General features: G+C 40.2%; 1 protein-coding gene across 1 annotated transcript in view; it reads right to left on the bottom strand.

Moving 5' to 3' along the window:
- NLRP14 (NLR family pyrin domain containing 14) overlaps nucleotides 1-21,403 on the bottom strand; it is a 28,258-nt gene extending 6,855 nt beyond the window's left edge. Inside the window, exons 1-9 of the mRNA XM_059708779.1 lie at nucleotides 21,112-21,403; nucleotides 20,023-20,094; nucleotides 15,498-17,088; nucleotides 12,885-13,040; nucleotides 10,133-10,300; nucleotides 6,251-6,421; nucleotides 5,300-5,470; nucleotides 3,662-3,832; nucleotides 1,176-1,346 (exon numbers count right to left, since the gene is read on the bottom strand). Coding sequence (XP_059564762.1) covers nucleotides 1,176-1,346; nucleotides 3,662-3,832; nucleotides 5,300-5,470; nucleotides 6,251-6,421; nucleotides 10,133-10,300; nucleotides 12,885-13,040; nucleotides 15,498-17,088; nucleotides 20,023-20,094; nucleotides 21,112-21,403 — 2,963 coding nt within the window. The remainder of the gene's footprint in view (nucleotides 1-1,175; nucleotides 1,347-3,661; nucleotides 3,833-5,299; nucleotides 5,471-6,250; nucleotides 6,422-10,132; nucleotides 10,301-12,884; nucleotides 13,041-15,497; nucleotides 17,089-20,022; nucleotides 20,095-21,111) is intronic.
- Between the last annotated feature and the right edge of the window lie 957 nt (nucleotides 21,404-22,360).

Raw genomic sequence — 22,360 nt, 5'->3', positions numbered from 1 at the left:
AACATCGATAAGCTGCCTCCTGCACACTCCCCACTGGGTATGTGCCCACAACTAAGGTACATGCCCTTGACTGGAATCGAACCTGGGACCCTTGAGTCTGCAGGCCGATGCTCTATCCACTGAGCAAAACCAGTTAGGGCCTACATTTTTGCTGATAACTCTTTACCCAGGCCATTTCCTAGGATGCGTGTGTAATGAGCAACCTTGTTGGATGAGGTAATAATGTGTCGCTCTCCAGGACAAAGAGCAGGCTTACTCCCTGCATGCTATAAAATGTCTGAGTCCCCAAACTCAATGTTCCTCTCTTGGGATGTAACCTAATGCATGTGAAGGCATCCACTGGGCTCGTCCACAACAATCCTAGGGGACTATGGCTCAAGGGAAACTGACAGAAACATTCCTAATGCTTGTGTGGTTATGCATAAAGTCCTCTGTCTCTGATAGGATTCTATGTCTCCTGTCAGCATCCATGAGACAGCAGTAGGCTATGTTATTAGGTGATAAAATTAAATTTCAGACCCAACAGTTACAACATCATCATTGCTGTGATAAAAACATATACACAGTCCATAGAATATGAAAAAGCAACACTGTCTTGTAAGATTCAGAGAGATATATCATAATGCCTGGGCTTCCCACATGTAAAGCAAAATTTTTGTCCCAGAAGTCAATAATTCATGCTGCATGAGTGAAAATGTACTCTCTAATCTTAGTTCAAAATTTTAAAAAGAAAATAAAAATCTAAACAATATCTGAACATAAGTATTCAGAACACAGGATAAGATTTTGTTAGGTTGCAAGCTCCTTGAGAGTATCAATAGCATTTTTCTAGATAGAAGATGATTAGTAAAATCTACAACTTAAAAAAATAATACAAGGCCAGATGGGATATCTGAAGGATGACAGAATGTGGAAGACCTAAATGAAATCCCATTTACTTAATGCATACCCTGTCCAAGCTGCTGAGAAGGATGTAAAGAAATGTGAAATATAGCTTCTATACTAACAACATACAATATACACTGACCAATATATTTGAAATTCAGATTCTCACTTCTGAGAGTAACTTACCTTGTAACTCCACCCATTTTCCATCCTCTCTCCATATACTAAATTTCTCCTAGCTATACCAGCCCCAAATAGCTTTCATTCTCCTAATGGAAAATTGAACTCACCCGAGCCTCTGAATATTACAGTTTGGATGTCTCAAAGCTTCACACAGAATTTTGACTCCATCATCCTGCAAGTCATTGTTCCCAAGGTCCAGGCTCCGCAGGTTTGAGTTGTTCAGAATAGCAGAAGCCAGGTCCAGACAACAGGCACTAGTGAGAACACAACCCATCAGCCTGTAAGAAACACAAAAGAAAAGTGAGACCTTTAGCTGTGAGGCTTAATTAGTTTACTCCTGGGAGAGATTCCCAGATATTTGCACCTTTTTTTTTATCCTTTTCTATCTATAATCCAGGATGCACACAAAAAGGTCTAACATTACCAGTACAAACAGATGGATTTCTTAATAAGCAGAAAATAAAACTGCTTTCTCCTACAAACAGGTCATCATCTATCAAGCTTGCCAAATAAAGGTATAAAAACTTATTCCTATCAATACTAAAAAAGATAAGCTTTCCCAAGAACCCACTGATGTCTATACTTTGTTTCTAATATCTTTTTTATATAAAAATTCTTTCTAGGAATCTATCTCAGAGTGTTATCTCCAAAGAATCAAGAAGCTACGTATAAAAAGATATTTTCTGTCTTTGCAGGATACACAAGAGCATTTAAAATATGGCCTCAAATGTTCTCTTTCCCTCTTTGGTGTCCATCCTATTCCCCAACCATACAATCTATTGTTTTCCAAATATACCACATCTGTCCTCATTCCCTTTCTTGTCTCTCTTCTTTCCTTCTGCCTGGAATATCAACACATAACAAAATCCTCTTCATCTTTCAAGCCTAAAGTGACTCATGTCTCCTCTGTCCCATTCCTTGCTCCTTGGAAACTTCTGTCATATCTTTATAATAAAACATGAAATAGATTAGAGTTGGCATGTACTTTCCCTACGATCAGCGTTTTGTGAGTTACTTGGGCATAAGAGCATCACCTTAATAATAACCTTTAGTCCCCTCATCATCCAGCTCATATTTGTTGTAAATGTTGGTTGAGAGAACTGGCATGGTCTACAGAGACTATAAAGGCAGCTGAGAAAGCACCAGCAATGCAAAGGAGAGAAACTGGGCTAAGAAAATATCTTGTGGGTTTAGGTCACTTAGCAATTATATCTCCATAGCTGAAATGAAGGCATTGGATTTAATGATAATTTCCATTGTGTAAAATTTTATTTTCCAATTGAATAATAATCGAGGAAATTTCAGAGAATCATATTGTAACCCATATCATATTGTATTTTCCTAAAGGAAGTATAGCTTATTGGACCCAAGAGTTCAGTCACTTTAGTGTTTACAGATGTGACGATCAACTTTTAAACTCATTTGGAAATTTGGTTGTCATGAGTCAGTCCAGTCAAGACAAACACCTCTGGGCATACCAACAATCTTGAATTTATAGTTCTAAAAAAACATTGACTCATGCAGGCTAAGGGTCAGTCCCATGGGAGTCCCTAGTGGGAAAGTGAGCTGAGACTGCTAAGTGACATCTCTATCTTGCTTCACTCTAGCTACAACATTTATATAATGCAATGTTAAATATTGTGCAGTCATCAAAAAATCAGTAAGATAATCCTATATACTAAAAGGCTAATATGCAAATCAACCAAACAGCAGAATAACTGGTCGCTATGACGCGCACTGACCACCAGGGTGTAGATGCTCAAGACAGGAGCTGCCCCCTGGTGGTCAGCGCGCTCCCGCAGGGGGAGCACCACTCAGCCAGAAGCCTTGAGCCAGGCTCACGACTGGCAAGTGCAACAGCAGTGGCGGGAGCCTCTCCTACCTCTGCGGCAGCACTAAGGATGTCCGACTGACTGCTTAGGCCCGCTCCCTGAGGGCTCCTGGGCTATGAGAGGGCACAGGCCAGGCTGAGGGATGCCCCCCTCCGAGTGTGCGAATGTCGTGCATTGGGCCTCTAGTTGTATATAAGTATTTAAATGTGTTTATGAAATACTCTTGTGTGAAAAAGAAACTCAAAGTCACATCTATACAGTTATCACAATAACACATATTACAATTGCATCATGCGAAGATATGTATGCCTCTTCACAAAGTAAGAGAGAAAATAAGAATAAACACAATTATTGTTAAAGAATGATTGGATTATTGGATAGTTTTTAAAATTCCTTCCCAGTTTCTTTAAAAGTGTTCCCAATTATAAGAAAGAAAAACCGGTAGAGCACAATTTCAGCTTCATGGATGTAAGGCGAAGGACACAGTAGAGTCACTGGGGCACAACCAAGGGAAAAATAAAGTGACTACTGTTCAGCCTTATGGCCCTGGTCCTCCTTACTGAGGAAAGTTGACTGTAATTACTGTATTAATTGGTTTAAAAAAAAAAAAAAGGCCGATGAACAGACTTTCTCAGGAAAAAAGAGAAAGGGGGAATATATTGTTTCCTCCGACAGATGCTCAGCTCTCAGTCTTTCTTTCCATACCTCCCCTGTGCTCACAGTAGTTAAAGCTACACAAAACCAACGTCAAAGAAACCTACTCCAGGTCCTGAAGACTGCAGCCTGGATGCCGAAAGACATCACACAGAAGCTTGACTCCATCGTCTTGCAGCTGGTTTGATGCCAGATCCAGATGTGTCAGACTCTTGTTGCTTCGGAGAGAAGATGACAGGTGCTCACAGCTACCTGAAGTGAAATGGCAACGTCGCAGCCTATGGAAGGACAATGTGAGGAAAATGAAATCATTGCTCCAGAGCCAGAGATTTTTTATCCTTGAAAAGATTTCATGTTACGATCTCTATCTACGTCTCATCAAACAGCCTCTTCCCTCATTGCTTTCTTGGCTGACTCACTTGGGAAATATAGGTTTGCACCAAATTGGGCTACAAACTGGATTCAAGTTCTTCAGAATTTTTATTATTATAAATAAAACTGGATAGAAATATAGTATCCTGTTGCAGAAATAGCTACGTGAAGCCAAGAAGCAGTCCTATGGAGTAGAATGGGATTAATCACAATAAAATAAGTACTTTTTGTACATAATAAAGTGGCATTTCCAATCAGTAGGGAAAAGATATATTACACCATAAATCATTTCAGGACAACAGACCTGACATGGGGGAAAATAAGTTTAAGCCTTATAACAAATTTAATTTGGAGTACTTTAACATTTAAATGTTAAAAATTAATTCATAAAGAGTATGAAAAAGATGACATAAGTGGATTTTTTTAAAGAAAGGTATTTCCCACTATGAAAAACCTTCTGGAAGTCATGAGGGGGAAGAAAACTAGACTTCAGAAAAAAATTTAAGCTTCTATATTCTAAAAATGACCATGAAGAAAACTAGAAATACAGCAGCATGCTAGCTAAATTATTTGTAATACATAAAATATAATAGTAATAGAGTATTTGTTATATCAGTACACATAATATATAACATAGATACAGAAAACACCCAGAAGAAAACTGAGCCTATGAAGAGATAATCCCTAGAATATTAAGGGCCAAAAAACATTAGAAAAGATGCTCAACATCAAACCCTTTTTAACATTATTTTCAATGAAGTAATTAACATTGATAAAAAAGATTGTAGACCCTCAGTGAGGATATCAAAATATAGGCCCCTAGACTGCTGGGGGAATAGAAACAATCTACTTGGAGCCAATTTAACCATATCTGACAAAATTAAAATTTTGGCTCATCAATTCCATGTCTAGGAAATTACCTAATAACAGAATAACGCAGTGTGATCCAGCCATACCAAAGAATGCTGTATTTCTGTTTAATGGCATTCCTACGTATTTACCTATTCTGAGCCCAGAATATGGAACTGAACAAGTGGACTTTAGTCCTGAATCCATTTTGTTGTGAGCATTAGGCAAGTTGCATAATCTTTCTAAGCCTCAGATTCCTCATCTGTACAAGGAGTCACTTAGAACTCAGGTTGCCAATTTGACACAAACAGGAACTTCTGTGCAGGTTAAAATTTAGCACAAAGGCCAGCACACAGTAAGGACACAATAAATAGCAATTATTAATATCATCATCTTCATCATTATCACTAAGGCCAACAGTAGGGAGAAAGCAAGGGACAGAATGTGTTCATATTATTTTCTCATGTTAAATATATTTCAAAATGTTTATTATATTGGAAGGCTGAAAGCTAGCAGATACTTACACAAGGCTCTGTAGAGTGCACTGTGGATGCTTCAAGACATCACTCATACGCTTTACTCCACCATCTCCCAAGACGTTGTCTGCCAAGCACAAATGTGTCAGCCCTTTGTTGTTGATGAGAGCCAAAGAGAGGTCCTCGCAACCAGCTACTGTGAGGCCACAGCTTTCTAAGCTGAAGGAGAAACACAAATGGGAAGGGATCGGTCAAATCCCAAAGTTTGTGCTTCTCTTCTCCTTCACAGGGAAGTTAGCTGGTACTTACAACCCCTACACCTCAACTATAGACTCAACTTCATCAAAGCTACTTAAATTATGGGTTCCATTTCAGCTATGCACAGGGTGAATTGAAACAAAAATTAGGAGAAAGAGGAGAAGCCTAGAAAAATGAAAAATAACAAGTCAATCATGTGTGTAAAAGTAAAAGAAGAAGGGCAATTATGCTAAGTGAAATAAGCCAGTCAGTGAAAGAAAAATACCACATGATCTCACTCATTTATGGATAATAAAGACCTTTATAAACTGATGAACAAAAATAGATACAGAGGCAGAGCAGCATCGAAAAGACTGTCAAACTACAGAGGGAAGCCTGGGGAGGGTTGTGGGGCTGGGGGTAAGAGATCAACTGAAGGACTTGTATGCATGCATATAAGCATAACCAATGGACACAAGCCACTGGGGGAGGCCGGGGGAATGTCAAGGGGGGGGGGGAGGAGACATATGTAATACTCTTTGTAATACTTTAAGCAATAAAAAAAATAAATAAATTAAATGCAGGAGAGTAAAGAAAAAAAAGAGAGAAAGGGCAGTAGAGGGAGAAAAGGAGGAGCTCATCCACAATTAACAAGTGAACCAACTGGTGTCAAGACCCAGGCAGATTGCCTGTTCAGTTCATAACTAATCTATGCAAGGCTGAACAAAATGACTCTACAGAAAACAAAGCAAAAAGACTCACGACAGTCTCTCTAGATGACAGTTTGGATGTCTTAAGGCCTCACACAACAGCTCCACTCCGTCATCCAATATATTATTGGTTGACAGATTCAGAAATATCAGGCTGTGGCTTCTGATGAGAATCTTGGAGATATTCAGACAACAAAGTGTAGTTAGGCTGCAGGATTCCAGGCTGAAAAAAAAAAATACAGAAACATTGAAATGACCCCTCCTTGGAGAATTATAACCAACGCTCACCCAGCCAGAGCATTTGGTCACTGGACCTATCTGGGTCTTTGGGACCTTTTCTGAAAACCCAGCTTAACTCTAGAGTAAGAGTGATTTAATTCCATCACAAGGCTCTGATAGAGAGTTAGAAGGGGAGGGTCTTTTCCATCCCCACATCCCCAATTCCCTATGAAAATATTAAAAATATTTTTAAAAAATATTTTTATTGATTTCAGAGAGGAAGGGAGAGAGAGATAGAAACATCAATGATGTGAGAGAATCATCGATCAGCTGCCTCCTGCATGCCCTGATCGAGCTGCAACCCTGGCATGTATCCATGACCTCCTGGTTCATAGGTCAACACTCAACCACTGAGCTACAACAGTAGGGCTAAAAATATTTTTAAATGATCACATTTTAATCTGGGAGGAATGTCCTCTACATGGATGGAGGTGGACTGGAGAAGAGCTGCATCCTTTCACTCCGATTTATGAAACAGATGGACAGGAAGTCAGGAGCAAAAGCTGCCACTCCCACTACTGCCTGCCAAGTGCTTACTTACACTTGGGAGTCAACCTATGCTTTCTGAGGAACCTAGTCCTTACCAGTGAAAACAAGAAGTAAATCAGAAGTAAAATGTTTCTAAAAATAAAGTTTAAAAAGGGCAGCAGAATAAAAGAAGTGTATGTAGAGCCCCTATATTTAGACTCATATTTAGAGACCACCTGTGCTTTGGGCATGGCTGGACCTGATACCAGCAGCTATTTATAAAGAGAGTTCAGCGGCAGCAATGTTTTTGGAATGTGGAGTTGTTTTGATTATTTCTTTTAATCAAGGACTTATTAACTTGAGTCCCCAAGAATTGATTCTCTTCATCAAAATCAGGACATACAGAGGTAGGAACAGGATTAGACCTTATAGATGACCCAGAACATGGCCTAAGGTTGAAAACTCAACTTGCCCTGAAAAGGTGTTATGGACTGAATAGTGCTGCTCCCCCAATTCGTATGTTAAAGCCCTAATTCCCAATGTGACTGCACCTGGAGACAGGGCTTTTAAAGAGGCAATTAAGTCAAATAAGGTCACAAGAGTGAACCCCTAACCCCATGGTCAGCAAACTGCGGCTCGCGAGCCACATGCGGCTCTTTGGCCCCTTGAGTGTGGCTCTTCCTAAGCCTTAGGAGTACCCTAATTAAGTTAATAACAATGTACCTACCTATATAGTTTAAATTTAAAAAATTTGGCTCTCAAAAGAAATTTCAATCATTGTATTGTTGATATTTGGCTCTGTTGACTAATGAGTTTGCCGACCACTGCAACCCAATAGGACTAGACAAGATACCAGCAATGTACAAACACAAAAAAGGCCATGTGAGGGCACCATGAGAAGGCAGCTGTCTGCAAGCCAAGGAAAGAAGCCTCATCAGAAACCAACCCTGCCAGCCCCCAGATTTAGAACTTCCAGCCTCCACAATTGAGAAATAACTTTCTGTTGTTTAAGCTACCTAGTCTGTGGTATTTTGTTATGGCAACAGGAGTAGACTAATACTAAAGGGCGTTATATCAGCAGCCAAGCAGGCAGTTAGGGAAATGAAGGAAATCTCATACATTATGTTTGGAGAGAGGTCTTCTAGACAGAAAAAGAGTAGTATGGATTAATTCTTAAAGATTTAACAGAAAGAAAACATCTAAAGGGACAGGAAATAAGCACATGTAGAACATGGCCAGCCAACTGTCCAAAGCTCTTACAACAGGAGGTCTACAACAATAAGACTAGAAACTTTCCCACATGAAATGACAATAGGAGATCTACAGGACTCTTAATTACTCCTCAGTGGCCACCCACAATGGGACAACATCCAATCCTACATAATGTAGTATTTTATTATTACAAAGCTCTCATGACTTCTGCCACGAAACACTATTCACTGGTGTAAGGAGCCCTACTAGTTGACCCAGTGAAATGGTTTCCTGTCTAAAAGCCTAGTAACCAGGCCTACATCAAGGCTTGTCAAACCTCAACTGATGAAAGAGATCTTATCAAGTCCTGCTGCTCTGTTAAGTGTCAAGGAAGTTTTGCCACTAACATGTTTTACTTTTAGAGACTCCAATGACCTACTTCTCATTTGAGTTCCAGAACCAGAGGCTACAGGTTATATAAATTTCTTCAAAATGTACTAGAACTACTTCCTAGATGGTAAAACCAATACCCTAACCCCGTGGTCGGCAAACTGCGGCTCGCAAGCCACATGCGGCTCTTTGGCCCCTTGAGTGTGGCTCTTCCACAAAATACCACGTGAGGGCGCACACGTACAGTGCAATTGAAACTTCGTGGCCCATGCGCAGAAGTTGGTATTTTGTGGAAGAGCCACACTCAAGGGGTCAAAGAGCCGCATGTGGCTCGTGAGCCGCAGTTTGCTGACCACTGCACCTGTCCTGCTGACAACTAAACTCAACACGTTCAATAATTATGCAACAACTTTTCAGACATGCTATGAAAGAATTTCATCCTGTGAAACCTAGTGAAACCTAAAAATAAATTCCCAATGGTAACAGAATTCATATGCCTGTTGTCAAAAAGAAGGTCTTGTGGCAGATTTTACTTGTTTTATACACACAACTTATCATTTGTTTCCCACAAATACAGACTTATCTTGGCCTTTCATGTACCAAGGTTCATTCTTACCCCCCAACCCCAAATGAATCCAGGAATTATAAAAACCTCTAAGGAAAAACTTAATACAATGATTTTTTATTTTGTTTCTGTTTGTTTTTTTGTTTTGTTTTGTTTTATTTGCCATAAACTGAATTAAATATCTTTCAGTGGAAAATGAGATCTTTCTTGAAACCTGCCACACAATGTACAGACCATGACTGCTAGACCCTTCACTTTCTTTTTTTTTTTTTCGAATTTTTTTAAAATATATTTTATTGCTTTTTTACAGAGAGGAAGGGAGAAGAATAGAGAGTTAGAAACATCGATGAGAGAGAAACATTGATCAGCTGCCTCCTGCACACTCCCTACTGGGGATGTGCCCGCAACCAAGGTACATGCCCTTGACTGGAATCGAACCTGGGACCCTTGAGTCCACAGGCTAACACTCTATCCACTGAGCCAAACCGGTTAGGGCAGACCCCTCACTTTCACGGAGAAAGAAAATCAGGCCCACCACTAGGATTAATAGTGTGCGACAGTGAGAGAGCAGTTGCTACACTGTTCTTCCTCAATTTTCTATATTGATCACTGAGTTGCAATTATAAGGTGAGGGCAATTCACTATCAAAAATTAAGTAAAACTGAGCCTTCCCCAGCACTGTCCCCAGCTACCATTAGTGCATTCTTTTCTGAGCATTCAAAAATACAAGGAATAAACACATGCTTTCTTTTAAATATGAAAAAAAATTAAATCATATATTCTGGATCTGCTTTTTTTTTTTCTTTTGCTTATTTTTTAGATTTAGGTGACTGAACAATGAGGGGCCTTCAGTGGAGGGTTGGGAGGAGTTAGAAGTCCTACCTGGAGGAAATCAGCCTAAATCTACTGATTCCCCCCTTTCCATATCATGAAAGTAGATGTAACCTAGTCCCTAGTTCCTAGTTCCAGCAATTCCAGGCTGGAAGGCTCTATCTGGATGGGTAAAATTCTCGATTGTAATACCAAAAAATCACGACTTACCTCAGGTTCTGCAGTTTGCAGTCTGGGTGTCTCAAGGCTTCACATAATGACTTCACTCCACCGTCCCCTATATCGCTTCCTTTCAGGTCGAGATGCAGCAGATTCTGGTTGTGAATCAAACAATTGGCGAAATTCTGACAACCATCAGCGAAAGTAAAAAATCTCAACCTTCAAAAGAAAAACATGCAAGAGGGATTACAAAATCGCCTCTTTTGTCTTTTCAAGCCCAAATCTTGAATATTATCTAATATTCCTGCCATCTCTTATCCTACTCTGGGTTTCTCATGTTCCAGGTCAAGTCATAAATTCAAGTTTCGGTTGCTGCTTAGAAAAACAATTGGGTTACAACTTAGATGTCCACGATATCCTGACAACTGATACTCTCAACTTTGTTTGACCTTGGAAAGGAAGGCAATATCAGGAAGAAGAAAGAGGAGTTTTGGAACCCTTAACCCCAGGAATGGCTATCAAAAATTATTGGGACTATTCCAAATACTGCCATTACAGTATTAATTTATAATATTTAATCCTTTAAATAACCTGAGGTGAGTTCACTGTCAATATCAACTTTTTAAGGTGTATCATTAGCAAAACATCATTGCAAAATATGCCCTACCATCTCATGGACAGCCCAAAGCAAAATATGAAGGAAGCTAAATCGCCTATTTTTCTTCCGATTTCCAATCTCCTAACTCAGTCACTGTAGCTGAATCTAATTCTTTGGTAGTGCCTCTGCGGGCCCCACATGTCCAGCAGGTTCACACTGCTGACTGTTCAAAACCTCTCTTCCTAATACCACCTGCCCTCCCTTCTGCCCTCTACTTACCCGTTACTTTCACATCCCTTCCAGCCAAGCACAAGAATATAAAGCTTTTACCCATCTGGAGCACAACCATCATCACCTAATAAAAGTGCCGAATGCACTCACTAAACATAAATTGGAAAGTACAGCCTCACGTGTCAGGGAAATGGGACTTAAGCCACACCAGGGTAGGAAAGACTAAGAGCTGCCTTCATGGCGTCACTCCCCTCCACCTTCCATCCTAGGGATCTTAGAATTCTAAAAGAGGAAGCTATCGAACCCAAAAGATGGCATTAACAATTATTAGGATTTAGGTTAGTGACAGTCAGTGAAGGGACAAACTGGGAAGATATTTGGGGTGAGGAAAAAGGACTTCTAAGAACCCCTTTGTCATAACATATATGCAGTTTCCTGCCACATCTATATGCAAGTCCAGACCTAATCTAGTTATTTGAAATCTAAGGTCAGATCTCACTAAAACCACCAAGGTTCTAAGGAAAATATTTAAGGGGAAGCCTGTCTCTCACCCCTCCCCCCACAAAATAATAATCATCGGTGCTAATGGAAACAAAATCTATCATTTCAACATTCGGGACATATTACTGAGCACAAATTAGGCCTTGAGTGCACTGATGGGCACTGAATACAGAAGACAACAGGATCAGTTCCAGCTCCTAGAAGAGCCCATGGACAAGAGGGAGACATTAAACAAGCAAACATTAAAAAAAAAAAAATGACTCTAGCTAGTTGGCTCAGTGGATAGAGCGTTGGCCTGCAGACTGAAGGGTCCCAGGTTCAATTCCAGTCAAGGGCACATGCCTGGGTTGCTAGCTCGATCCCCAGTGTGGGGTGTGCAGGAGGCAGCAATCAGTGATTCTCTCTCATCATTGATGTTTCTATCTCTCTCTCCCTCTCCCTTCCTCTCTGCAACCAATAAAATATATTTTTTAAAAATGATAGGGTATCTACAATCAAATTATGAGATAAACTAAAAACTGAAATAGCAAATGTTGGCAAGGATGAGGAGCAGCTGAGACCTTCACATGTTGCTGGTGGGACTGTGAAATGGTACAATGACTCTGAAGAACTGGCTGGCAATTTCTTAAAAAGCCAAACATCCTCCAATGAACTAGCAATTCTATTCCTGGGTATCAGCCCAAGAGATAAAAATATATGTCACAAAAATAAAAGGTGTACAAAGATATTCATAGCAGCAGCCTTATTCATAATTGCCAAAAAATTGGAAACAACCTCAGGTTCTATTCACAAAAGAATGAATAAGCAAGTTGTATTCTGTCATACAATGGAATGCTAATCAGCGATAAAAAGAAACTACTGAAACATGCAACAACATGGAAACACATTTTGTTGAGCAAAAGATAAACACAAAACATTTATACTCTATAAATCTTCCTAAGTGATTTGCAAGAACAGAAATTCTAATCTGTAGTGATAGAGATTAGAAAGTGGACTGAAGGGGATGAGAAGACTGACAGAAAGTGGTACAAGAAAGGTCTCTGAAGTGAGGGAATAATTTTATCTTATTTTTAGTATTGGTTGCATAGGTGTATGCAATTGTCCAAACTCAGTGCACTGAATGAACACTTAATATATGTGCACTACACTGAACATAAATTATTCCTCAATAAAAAAAATTTAAAAAGAAAAAATAGTATGTTCCAGAACTTATCTTGGCTTTGATGACCTGCCTAGAATGCCTTACCTTTGTGTTGTTCCTCATCTAGAAAATCCTAATCAAGTCCCCAAAACCCACGTCAACCTGTGCAATCATTCCTAGAACAGGTTAGTTATGCCTCCATGTTCCCAGAGGTTTCCACTGTTGACGTTTTAAGAGTATTTTACACTGTTGGTCTCCCCTGATAAGTAGGAGTGGGAGGTGGGGCAAAGAAACTAGAACAACTCTATTAAGTTTTCTCATGTCAGACTTACAATAGCTTTTGTAGTTTACATTGTGGGTGCCTTAGTTCTTTATAAAAAATCTTCTTGGCCAGTTCATTAAGGTTGCTATGACATAGCTCCAATTCTCTCAAGTGTTCATTTGTATGAAGCACAGAACAAAGATCTTGCCAGCAGTAATAGGTATCCCTATCAACAAGAGAAAAGCATACAAATTTTATTTGCATAAAAGATACACAAGGGAGAAATTAAATTATAGGTAAATCAAAGGGGTGGCTAGAATTTGGATTCTACATACCTATGTTAGTAGGGGAAAGGCAAACGGAGAAAGGGTACTTATGGAAAAATAAATGACTTCTTGGAAAGATAAATGGGCCCTTAGGAAACTAGATGGAGACATGATAGTTTATGACAAATTCTGTCTAGTTGTAGGGCCAACTTCTGTCTCCAAGAGATAAATGTTGCTCCTGGGGGAGTTTATGACACTTAAGTCCGTTTGGGAAGCTCTGCTTTTATGCAGATAAGGGATTTCAGGGACTCAAACACCTTCAGCTCAAAACATTCTTAGGCAAAAACCGCACCTGTTGCAGTGGCACATCCTGATCCCCTTCACTATTCAATAAACATTGGTTCCCCCAATACCTTACTTAAACTGGAATGAGTGACATTGCAGAGTGGTGGCCTCTACTTCACCTGAAGTCTTAAATCTGCGAAAACTAGGCAATAAATTCATTCAAACATTCATGTGCTTACTATGTACAAATATTATGGATAAAATGGTGAGCAAGATAGGAATCCTGTTCTTAAGTTTACAATGTAGTTAGGTTGTAGCAGAGACTGAAGTCACCCATAATGTCCCTTTTAAAACACTGGGTTCTCAGGCTCCCTTTTTATTTTAGTAACAATGCCAACTCTAGAATTCGATAACACTACAACAGAGGGGAGGGGAGAGGAGTGGAGCATGAAGACTGGCTATACAGTGGCCAGAATGCCTTCCTAATATTTATTACTTGGGGCAGGTGTTCCTCAGCCTGGCCTGTGCCTTCTCGCAGTCCAGGAGCCCTCAGGGGATGTCCAAGTGGGCCTAAGCCGTCAGTCAGACATCCTTAGCGCTGCTGCGGAGGTAGGAGAGGCTCCTGCCACCACCGCTGTGTTCGCCAGTCATGAGCCCAGTGCAGGGCTTCTGGCTGAGTGGTGCTCCCCTTGTGGGAGCGCACTGACCACCAGGGGGAGCTCCTGCATTGAGCGTCTGTCCCCTGGTGGTCAGTGCACATCATAGCAACCAGTTGTTCAGCTGTTCGGTTAATTTGCATATTAGCCTTTATTATATAGGATTAGGCCTAATATACATATTCTAATGCCCAATCATGTCTTTTGTAAATAGAACTATGAAATCAGGATCAAGAAAACTGACTGAAGGAGATTTACAACTTCCCAAGGACAGTAAAGTGAGGGTCATAGCATTCCAGCCTTCAATTCCTACTCCCACAGTTCAGAGAGAAACGAAATGTATTCTTATAAGAGGGATGCTGCAATTGTATGTTACAGCAATGAGACAGCTTGGGTAAAATTGGAAAACCAAGGATTTATCATCAGATGTGACCTCTTTCCAGTTATATACCCACTTGGTGTTTTTTTAATACATTTTTTAATAAGTAAAAAGGAAATTGGATTTTTAGGAGACTATATGATTTGGGACTTAGAAGACTATCAGGTATATGTGAAGCAAATGTTAGCTATTATTTGATGGTTAAATCAATGATTATACACTTACTTTTTAGGTGAACTTCCCTGAATCTCAGTTTTATAATCTTAAAAAATAAACTGCAATGTGGTTTTGACCAGCCTTCAATTGGATATGTTCAAAATCCTGTACACTCTATATACCACATAGTAAACCCTCAATTAATTTTAGTTAAATCTAAAACTAATCCCATAGTTCAACTCTTCCCTCAGACTTAGATGGGTAGAGTCAGAAAAGGCAACTTGAGGAAGGAGAGAGGGTATAATAATAATAAGCATAAAATGCTGAAGGTTCATTTAGTCTTTCAAAACACTCATTCAGCACCTACTATTTCTTAACCTGCATCTGACTCCATCCAGTTAGGTGTTAAAGAGCTTAGACCTTTCATACAGAGGCCCATCTGTGTCTAGGCAATGAGGAAGGTGAGCTAGGTCAGTAGAGTACAGTGGAGCATAGCCCAGAGAGATGACCTACGTACGCCCGGTCCAGGAAGAAATCCCTGGTCCCTCTTCTTCTGGAGGGCATTGCTTTTACAAGTTAATAGAAGTAGGATAGTGGGTGTAAGTTTGTGCTGTGCCACATCCTTCCTTCAGGACTGAGGCACTCATTCCCTAGTTGTTGGGAGTGTTCACAGTTGACAGCTCTCAGCCAAGTCCCTCTCTTGGGATTACCCTCAAGCTAAGAGAGCCACTTTCGGCAAGTTTTTGCCTATTCTTTACCAAGAGCCGTGGCTGGTCAATAGGGGCTTCAGTGCCTGGTCTCCATTTCTCAAGGTGGGACAACTCTGGACATTTATCCAGCTCTGGGACCTCAGCTAAATAACTCCTCCCCAAACCCTGACAAAACCTACTTCCTTCACTCCCCCACAGGGCACTTCCAGGGAACTGACCTAAGACACTTACCAAGTTTCAACTGGGAAGCTTGATTTTAACATCTTCTCAAATACCACAGTTACAGACAGTTTAATGGTCCGTAAGCACTGGCAATGCTTAAGGCAGAATGAAGACACAAGCAAATGGAATTTCTCACAAATATTAATGACAACCTTTTGGAAATATCTCATTGCCTGGATTATAAATGCTTCATCTTGCGTCTCATACAGACAGTGAAACAACTCCAGACATCCCAGCTGGATGAAAGAATCACTCTTTCCTAATATCTCCATCCCCTGAAGTATCTTCCCTTTTAAATCCAACGATAGGTTACAGTTAAGAGTTTCCTCCAGTTGTTTTGCTCGGTCTTCATTCAAAAGGCCAAACAGAAAGCATTTCATCTGCGTCAAATGGGGGTGTTCACAACTGGTGCTTTCAAGTAATAGCTTCAAGTCTGCAAAAGACTGAGAGGCACGGTCCTCGAGTTTCGAGTTGTCTTCCAACATATAGAACATAGCGGCAAAAAACTCCTGAATGTGTAGGTGGGTGAACTCATAGCAGTTTTCATAATCTGTGTCCTGCTGAAGAATATTCATGTCCAGGAAACTAGAGATATCAGACTTCATTAACTCATGCTTTCGGAAATTTGCCCTGTAAAACACGTGTGTCATAGTCCATACTCCTTTGGCAGCCAATTGGCACAGATTCCTCAGCTGGGCTTGTTGGGGCAAACTAGGACTTCTTCCATTGACCTGTGTGAACAAGTTGGAGACATAGCAGGTAAACAGAGCCGTGGTGGATTTGCAGGTCAATGTGATGTCACCGCCCTTCTCCATTTGCTGTTCCAGACAGTTACAAATGACCCAGCACACTAGGGGGACATTGCACATGCTAAAAAGCATCTCATTGTTTCTCAGTAAACTCAATACTAGCAAGGCCCACTTCTTGTCTTCAAAAAACCCATAAACATATTCCTCTCTTGCATCTTCCGACATACCGAGTAGCTCTATGGAACGCTGATTCTTCAGCAAGAGCTTTAGCTTCTCACAAGTTGTGAGCCTCGTCGTCACCAATAAGAAAGACTCAGGGAGCATCACTTTCCTCAGCAAACTACTCATGAGGAAGGACACGGGGTGCACCTGAGTCCAGTCCTCGCACAGCACAAACTCGGGTTCCTCGAAGGCAAAGTTCAGCTCATCAAAACTGTCAATAATAAAAAGGAGACTACTTGGCTGGGACATAATCTTTTCAATGGGGCCTTCAGTGCTGGGCCAGTCCGTTGATATCATTTCAACAAAGCTTCTTTCTTTCCACTGGTTAATTTCTCTCGCATTGAGATAAAAAATATAGGTAAATTTCTCCTGATAGAGTGTGCCCTGAGCCCAGTCTAACATGGCCTTTCTCACCAGGGTGGTTTTCCCGACTCCAGCAGCCCCTTGCAGCACCACTGTCTGTGGCTGCTCACCGGTGTTGACATCCACATCAAACAAATGTTCTAGCAGTTCTCTACCTTCCTCAGCAATCTCATGACGGAAATCTTTAGGTTCTCCAAGCCAACACTTCTCATCCGGCTCGAGGGAAAACTTTTCCTGTATTTGAATTCTATATTTTGTTCCATCACCTGAGTCAGAATGGAGCAAGAACAAAACAAAGATATACATGATCAAAATAAATTCTATGATCTGTAACGTTAAGAATACTGTACCTGGACTTTAGAACAGGAAGAGATATAGGCTGAAATAAAAAAGCAGCTGGTTTAGCTAAGAAAAAAATATAAACAAAACAAAGAATATTCCTATAGATTTAAAACATACATTAGAAACTGAAAAAATAGAACTGGCAATGCATAAAAATAAATTTGTAATGAAAAATAAAAATTAAATTTGTTCTAGAAATATTTTTTTACTTTTCCTCCATAGAGAAAAAAAAGATGATATATGTGTAGAACAGAGTTATATCCGGATTAAAAAGGAACGCAGGTGCCTTGGCAGGTGTGGTTCAGTTGACTAGGCATTGTCCCATGCACAGAACGGTTGCTGGTTTAATTCCTGGTCAGGGTACATGCCCAGGTTGCAGGCTGGATCCCCAGTAGGGGGCATGCAGAAGGCAACCCATTGATGTTTCACTCTCATCTCTCTCTCTCCCCCGCTTCCTCTTTCTCTGAGAAGTCAATTTAAAAAAAAAAAAAAAAAAGGAAACTAGGCAACAATTAACAATAATAGCCAGAGAGGAACTGAAGCTACAGATCTGAAGCTACAGATCAAAATAATCCACTTTATACAGGTAAAACATTAATAGAAATGAATACTGAAACATACCCTAAAGAGTATTTTTTCATTTTATTTATTTATTTATTTATTTATTTATTTATTTATTTATTTATGAATTTATTGGGGTGACACTGGTTAACAAAATTATACAGACAAAAGAAAAAAAATCCCAAGTGTCCAAGTAGAATAAAAATATAGTTTCATCTTTACCTAGCTTAGCCCGATTCCATCTTTAGATCTCAATTAAATGTCACTCTCCATCTGTCACCCCATTGATCGCCAGGGTTGATTCAGCTGATCTGGCTGGCTAGGCGGGTGTCCCCCTCCTCCCTCACTGATCCATGTGCATCCCTCCCAAAGCTGCGCGTTCGGTCGAAGAGGACGACCTTCCTTCCCCCCAGAGGAGAGGACCGGTCTTCGGTCAAGGGTATACGAGTAGCTGTGCTCCCCTGCTAGAACCTCCAAACAAGCTCTCAATTAAATGTCACTCTCTCAGGAGGAAAGCCTGCTCGAACTCTAATGCTAGGATAGTTCTCTCTTTCACACATTTTCAAAACATAGTATATTTTTCATTCATAGCACATATCACAAGCTGGAATCATTTAATTTTTTAAAGTAAATACGGTTGACCATTGAACAACAGAGGTTTGAACTGCATGGGTCCACTTATACATGGATTTTTTTCAACAAATACACAGTTGGCCCTCCAAATCCCTGGGTTTTGTATCCAGAGAGTCAACCAACCACAGATTGAAGGGTCCCAGGTTTGATTCTGGTCAAGAGCACATGCCTGGGTTGCAGGCTCAATCCCTAGTAGGGGGCATGCAGAAGGCAGCTAATCAATGACTCTGTCACCACTGATGTTTCTATCTCTCTCTCCCTTCCTCTTTGAAATCAATAAAAAAAAAAACCCACAAATATCTAACATACTTAATATCACACTAAATTATGCTTAATTCTCCTCCAAGAAAAGTTATGGTATTAGAATATAGGTACAGTGGGGCCTTGACTTACGAGTGTCCCGACTAACGAGTTTTTTTGAGATATGAGCCGTCTCTCGGCCGATTTTTTGCTTTGAGTTGCAAGCTCAAAAAAATTCGGGTTAGGCGCCAGCTTCAGATACCCCACCGCTAGTTGGTGCAGCGAACGTCACAGTGATTTGACATATGAGTAATTTGAGTTATGAGCTCCATCATGGAATGAATTAAACTCGTAAGTCAAGGCCCCACTGTATTCTTTCTGGTATAATATCTAGTACAGTGCAGTAGTTAAAAAGGAAATTGAGATTATAAGGATGATTTTTAATTTCTTTGTTTACTTTTATCTGTCTTCCAAATTTTCTGACAGTAAATTTCTATGGAAATAAAAACTTGGTTTCTTAAATTTATACCATAAAAACAGATGTCCTTATATTAAATCAGAAATTAAGGTCAAAGCAGGAAGTTATCTTCAAGATCATTTAATGAAATAAGCAATTTTTATTTATTAGTCTTTGAAATGAAGTAGGTTCTCAATTATTTCTTTCTCTTTTTTTTTAGGGAGACAGAGAGAGATAGGAGGAGAGAGAAAGAGAAACATTGATTTGTTATTCCACTTACTCATGCTTTCATTGGTTGCATCTTGTATGTGTCCCGACCAGGGATTGAACCCACAGCCTTGGCATATTGGGATGACACTCTAACCACTTATATACCTAATGACCAGGGCCTCAATTACTTCTTGAATGGAAGAGCGTGGCCTCTTAGAAACCAGCATGTCTGAGTTATAAATAAAAAGCTTTCTCACCTGCTCCAGTTTTCTTTGTACTGTAATTCCATTTACATAAACTGGAATTCAATGAAACAGAATTCAAAACAAAGTAGGGAAAATGGAAATGGGATTGAACTAGAAGTTACACTTTATGTGGACTAGTCAACAATACCGTGGGAACTCAATTACAGCATCACTTCTAAAGGAAGGGAATAGACATGACAGGCTAAATAGTCCCTGCCAACTCAGAGACTCTTAGTCCATAACACACAAACATGAACATACCTTTGTTTATTAGACTTTCAGCTTGGATTGGGCATTCCCAAATACCATTCTCTTGAGGCCCTGAATCAACATGGCCCTGACTCTGACTTTGGCCAGAGAGCCAGTTTTGTTGACTCTTTGAATGATAATCAGTGAACAGGTAGGAATTAGAAGTTAGCAAGAGTTGAACAAAAGTGCCCTTGCAGATAGACCCCATCAATTCTTTAAAAGCTCAACCTCCTCCCAAATCTAACAAAAACCTATCTACTTACCCAGAACTGCCTCCTGCTCACCTTGCGCCTCTCCAGCCATGGTGTCCTCTGGTTCCATGGCCTGGGATGTCCCTGCAACAGGTTTCAACATGATCACAAGATTACCAAAAACAAGGAGAGCTTTGGGAATGGCCAGAACAGGGGCCAGAATTTTCCTCAGAGTTCCAATTCTATGACCATCTGGATTTAAGAAACTAGAGCCAACAGAGCCCCAGACTGCACCAGTTTACGGGAGGGAAGAGTGATGGGATGTAACCAACACTGAAATAGGAGACCTCTTGCCATGCCTGTAACGGCAAGGGTCTAGCCCAGGGGTGGGCAAACTTTTTGACTCGAGGGCCACAATGGGTTCTTAAACTGGACCGGAGGGCCGGAACAAAAGCATGGATGGAGTGTTTGTGTGAACTAATATAAATTCAAAGTAAACATCATTACATAAAAGGGTACCGTCTTTTTTTTTTTTTTTTTTTAGTTTTATTCATTTCAAACGGGCCGGATCCGGCCCGCAGGTCGTAGTTTGCCCACGGCTGCTCTAGCCTAAGCCTAAGTGTCCTTGTCTGTACTGACCTCACACAGATAGGGTGAGGCTCAAAGGAAATCTGAGTAAGGAATTTCAGATGTCTACAATATATCATACTTGGGAAGGACTAAAAATACTGGCTTGGCTTATGTCCCTTAATATTTTTTTTTTTTTTTGCCCATTCCTCATATTTCAGCAAAGATTTTAAGCCATATTTGAGATTCCTCAAAATTTAGTCTAATATATGAGCTTATCTGTAGTTTAGGCAAAGGTATACTAGATGGGATAATTCTCATCACTCAGTTGCTTTAATCATGCTAACTGCTACCAAATGGATTAATTACCCCTAATTAATGGGCCAGGCTGTAACAGTTCTCAAAACTTTCCTGACTCTTTGTTGCTTCTCAAATGAGCCAACAAGCTCCCAATGTATGTGGCCTCCAAGGACTTTGTGAACCACTGAATGGCTTAATCTCTAAATCCCTTTCAAAGAATCGTCCCAGTAGCTTCCAAGAAACACTTCCTCCCCCCCCCCACCTCCCCCCAGATATGTCCCTAGCATCACTCACAACTCATCTCAGCTTTTGCTCTCTCACACAGATCCTTCAGGTTCATCTTGCCAAAGATTTTCAGAGCCACATCCCAGGCTTGCTCTCCGGGATAGTGCCTGCGCATCAAGTTAGCCAGACCCTCCCGACTGGCCTTCTTTACTTCAGTCCAGGGTAACAAGCAGTTCCCGGTTCCCGTGGTCTCATTCTTTAGGAATGACTTGAATTTACTTAATTCATCTTTGTTTAACTCCTCCAAGTACAGTAGCAGCCCAAAATCAGAAAAGAAGGAAGACGACGAAGAATCTGTCATCTTGTCTGTGGGTCAATATTCAGTAGGGAAAAATAAATTGAAATAAATGGGACCTATGGAAGAGATTAGAAAATAAAATACCTATACAATATATAGTAATTCAACAAAAACGTGTTGGATTTTCTATCATGAAAACATTCCTCTAATAAAGATCATTATATATTTCTTTCACCTTCCTAAGGGTTACTCCCAATCCCACCACGTATAAGCAGTAAAAAATAAAGACAATTCATCTCTCTGAGCCTCTTTTAACTACTCTGTAAAGTGTTGATATCAGAGGCAACCTCAGAGGTATATGGTATAAATTAAATCAGGTAGAGTGCATGTATCACCTGGCACAGAACAGGATCCTACTATGTATTTGCAACTTTCCTCATCCCTTCTCTCCCCCACCAACACCCACCGAGTATCTCAGCCTATAAAGCATTGTTATTGTACCCCAACCAAAGACATCATTACTACTGAAGCACATGCAACTGGAATATGCCACCATCTACTCCTTCTTGTCCTGTCAAATCTGGTCATGAACCAATATGCACTGAGGGTCTGTGCTCCTAGCTCACAAGCTCCTTTCCCTTCTACTCCCCATCACAATTATTCTGGATGAGTTCAAAGTTAAAACCCATCCAAAACATTAGTATTTCACATCCTTAACCTTAACTCCCATGACCTTATTTCACTCCAGCATTTCACTCTGAGGCTATCACTCCAGACTTTATCAGCAAAAATTACTCAAATTATTAAACTCCAAAGTCCCATAGCCCATTCTCTACAATATCTTCCAGTTTACTGAGCAGTTTCATGCCCTCACTTCCACTGTGACAGTTCCTCTATCAAACACTATCAAATCTTAGTATTTTAAGCCCTGTGTTTCCCTCTTACTTATCAGCCATCTTAAGAACCTTATTCAATTTTGTATTCATCATGGGTACTCCAGTTAATCACTTAAACCAGATC

The sequence above is a fragment of the Myotis daubentonii genome, chromosome 9 (assembly GCF_963259705.1).
Source record: "Myotis daubentonii chromosome 9, mMyoDau2.1, whole genome shotgun sequence".
NCBI classification, from domain to species: Eukaryota; Metazoa; Chordata; class Mammalia; order Chiroptera; family Vespertilionidae; genus Myotis; species Myotis daubentonii.
The sequence above is the reverse complement of the archived record's forward strand: the minus strand, read 5'-3'. Positions and strand labels throughout refer to the sequence as shown.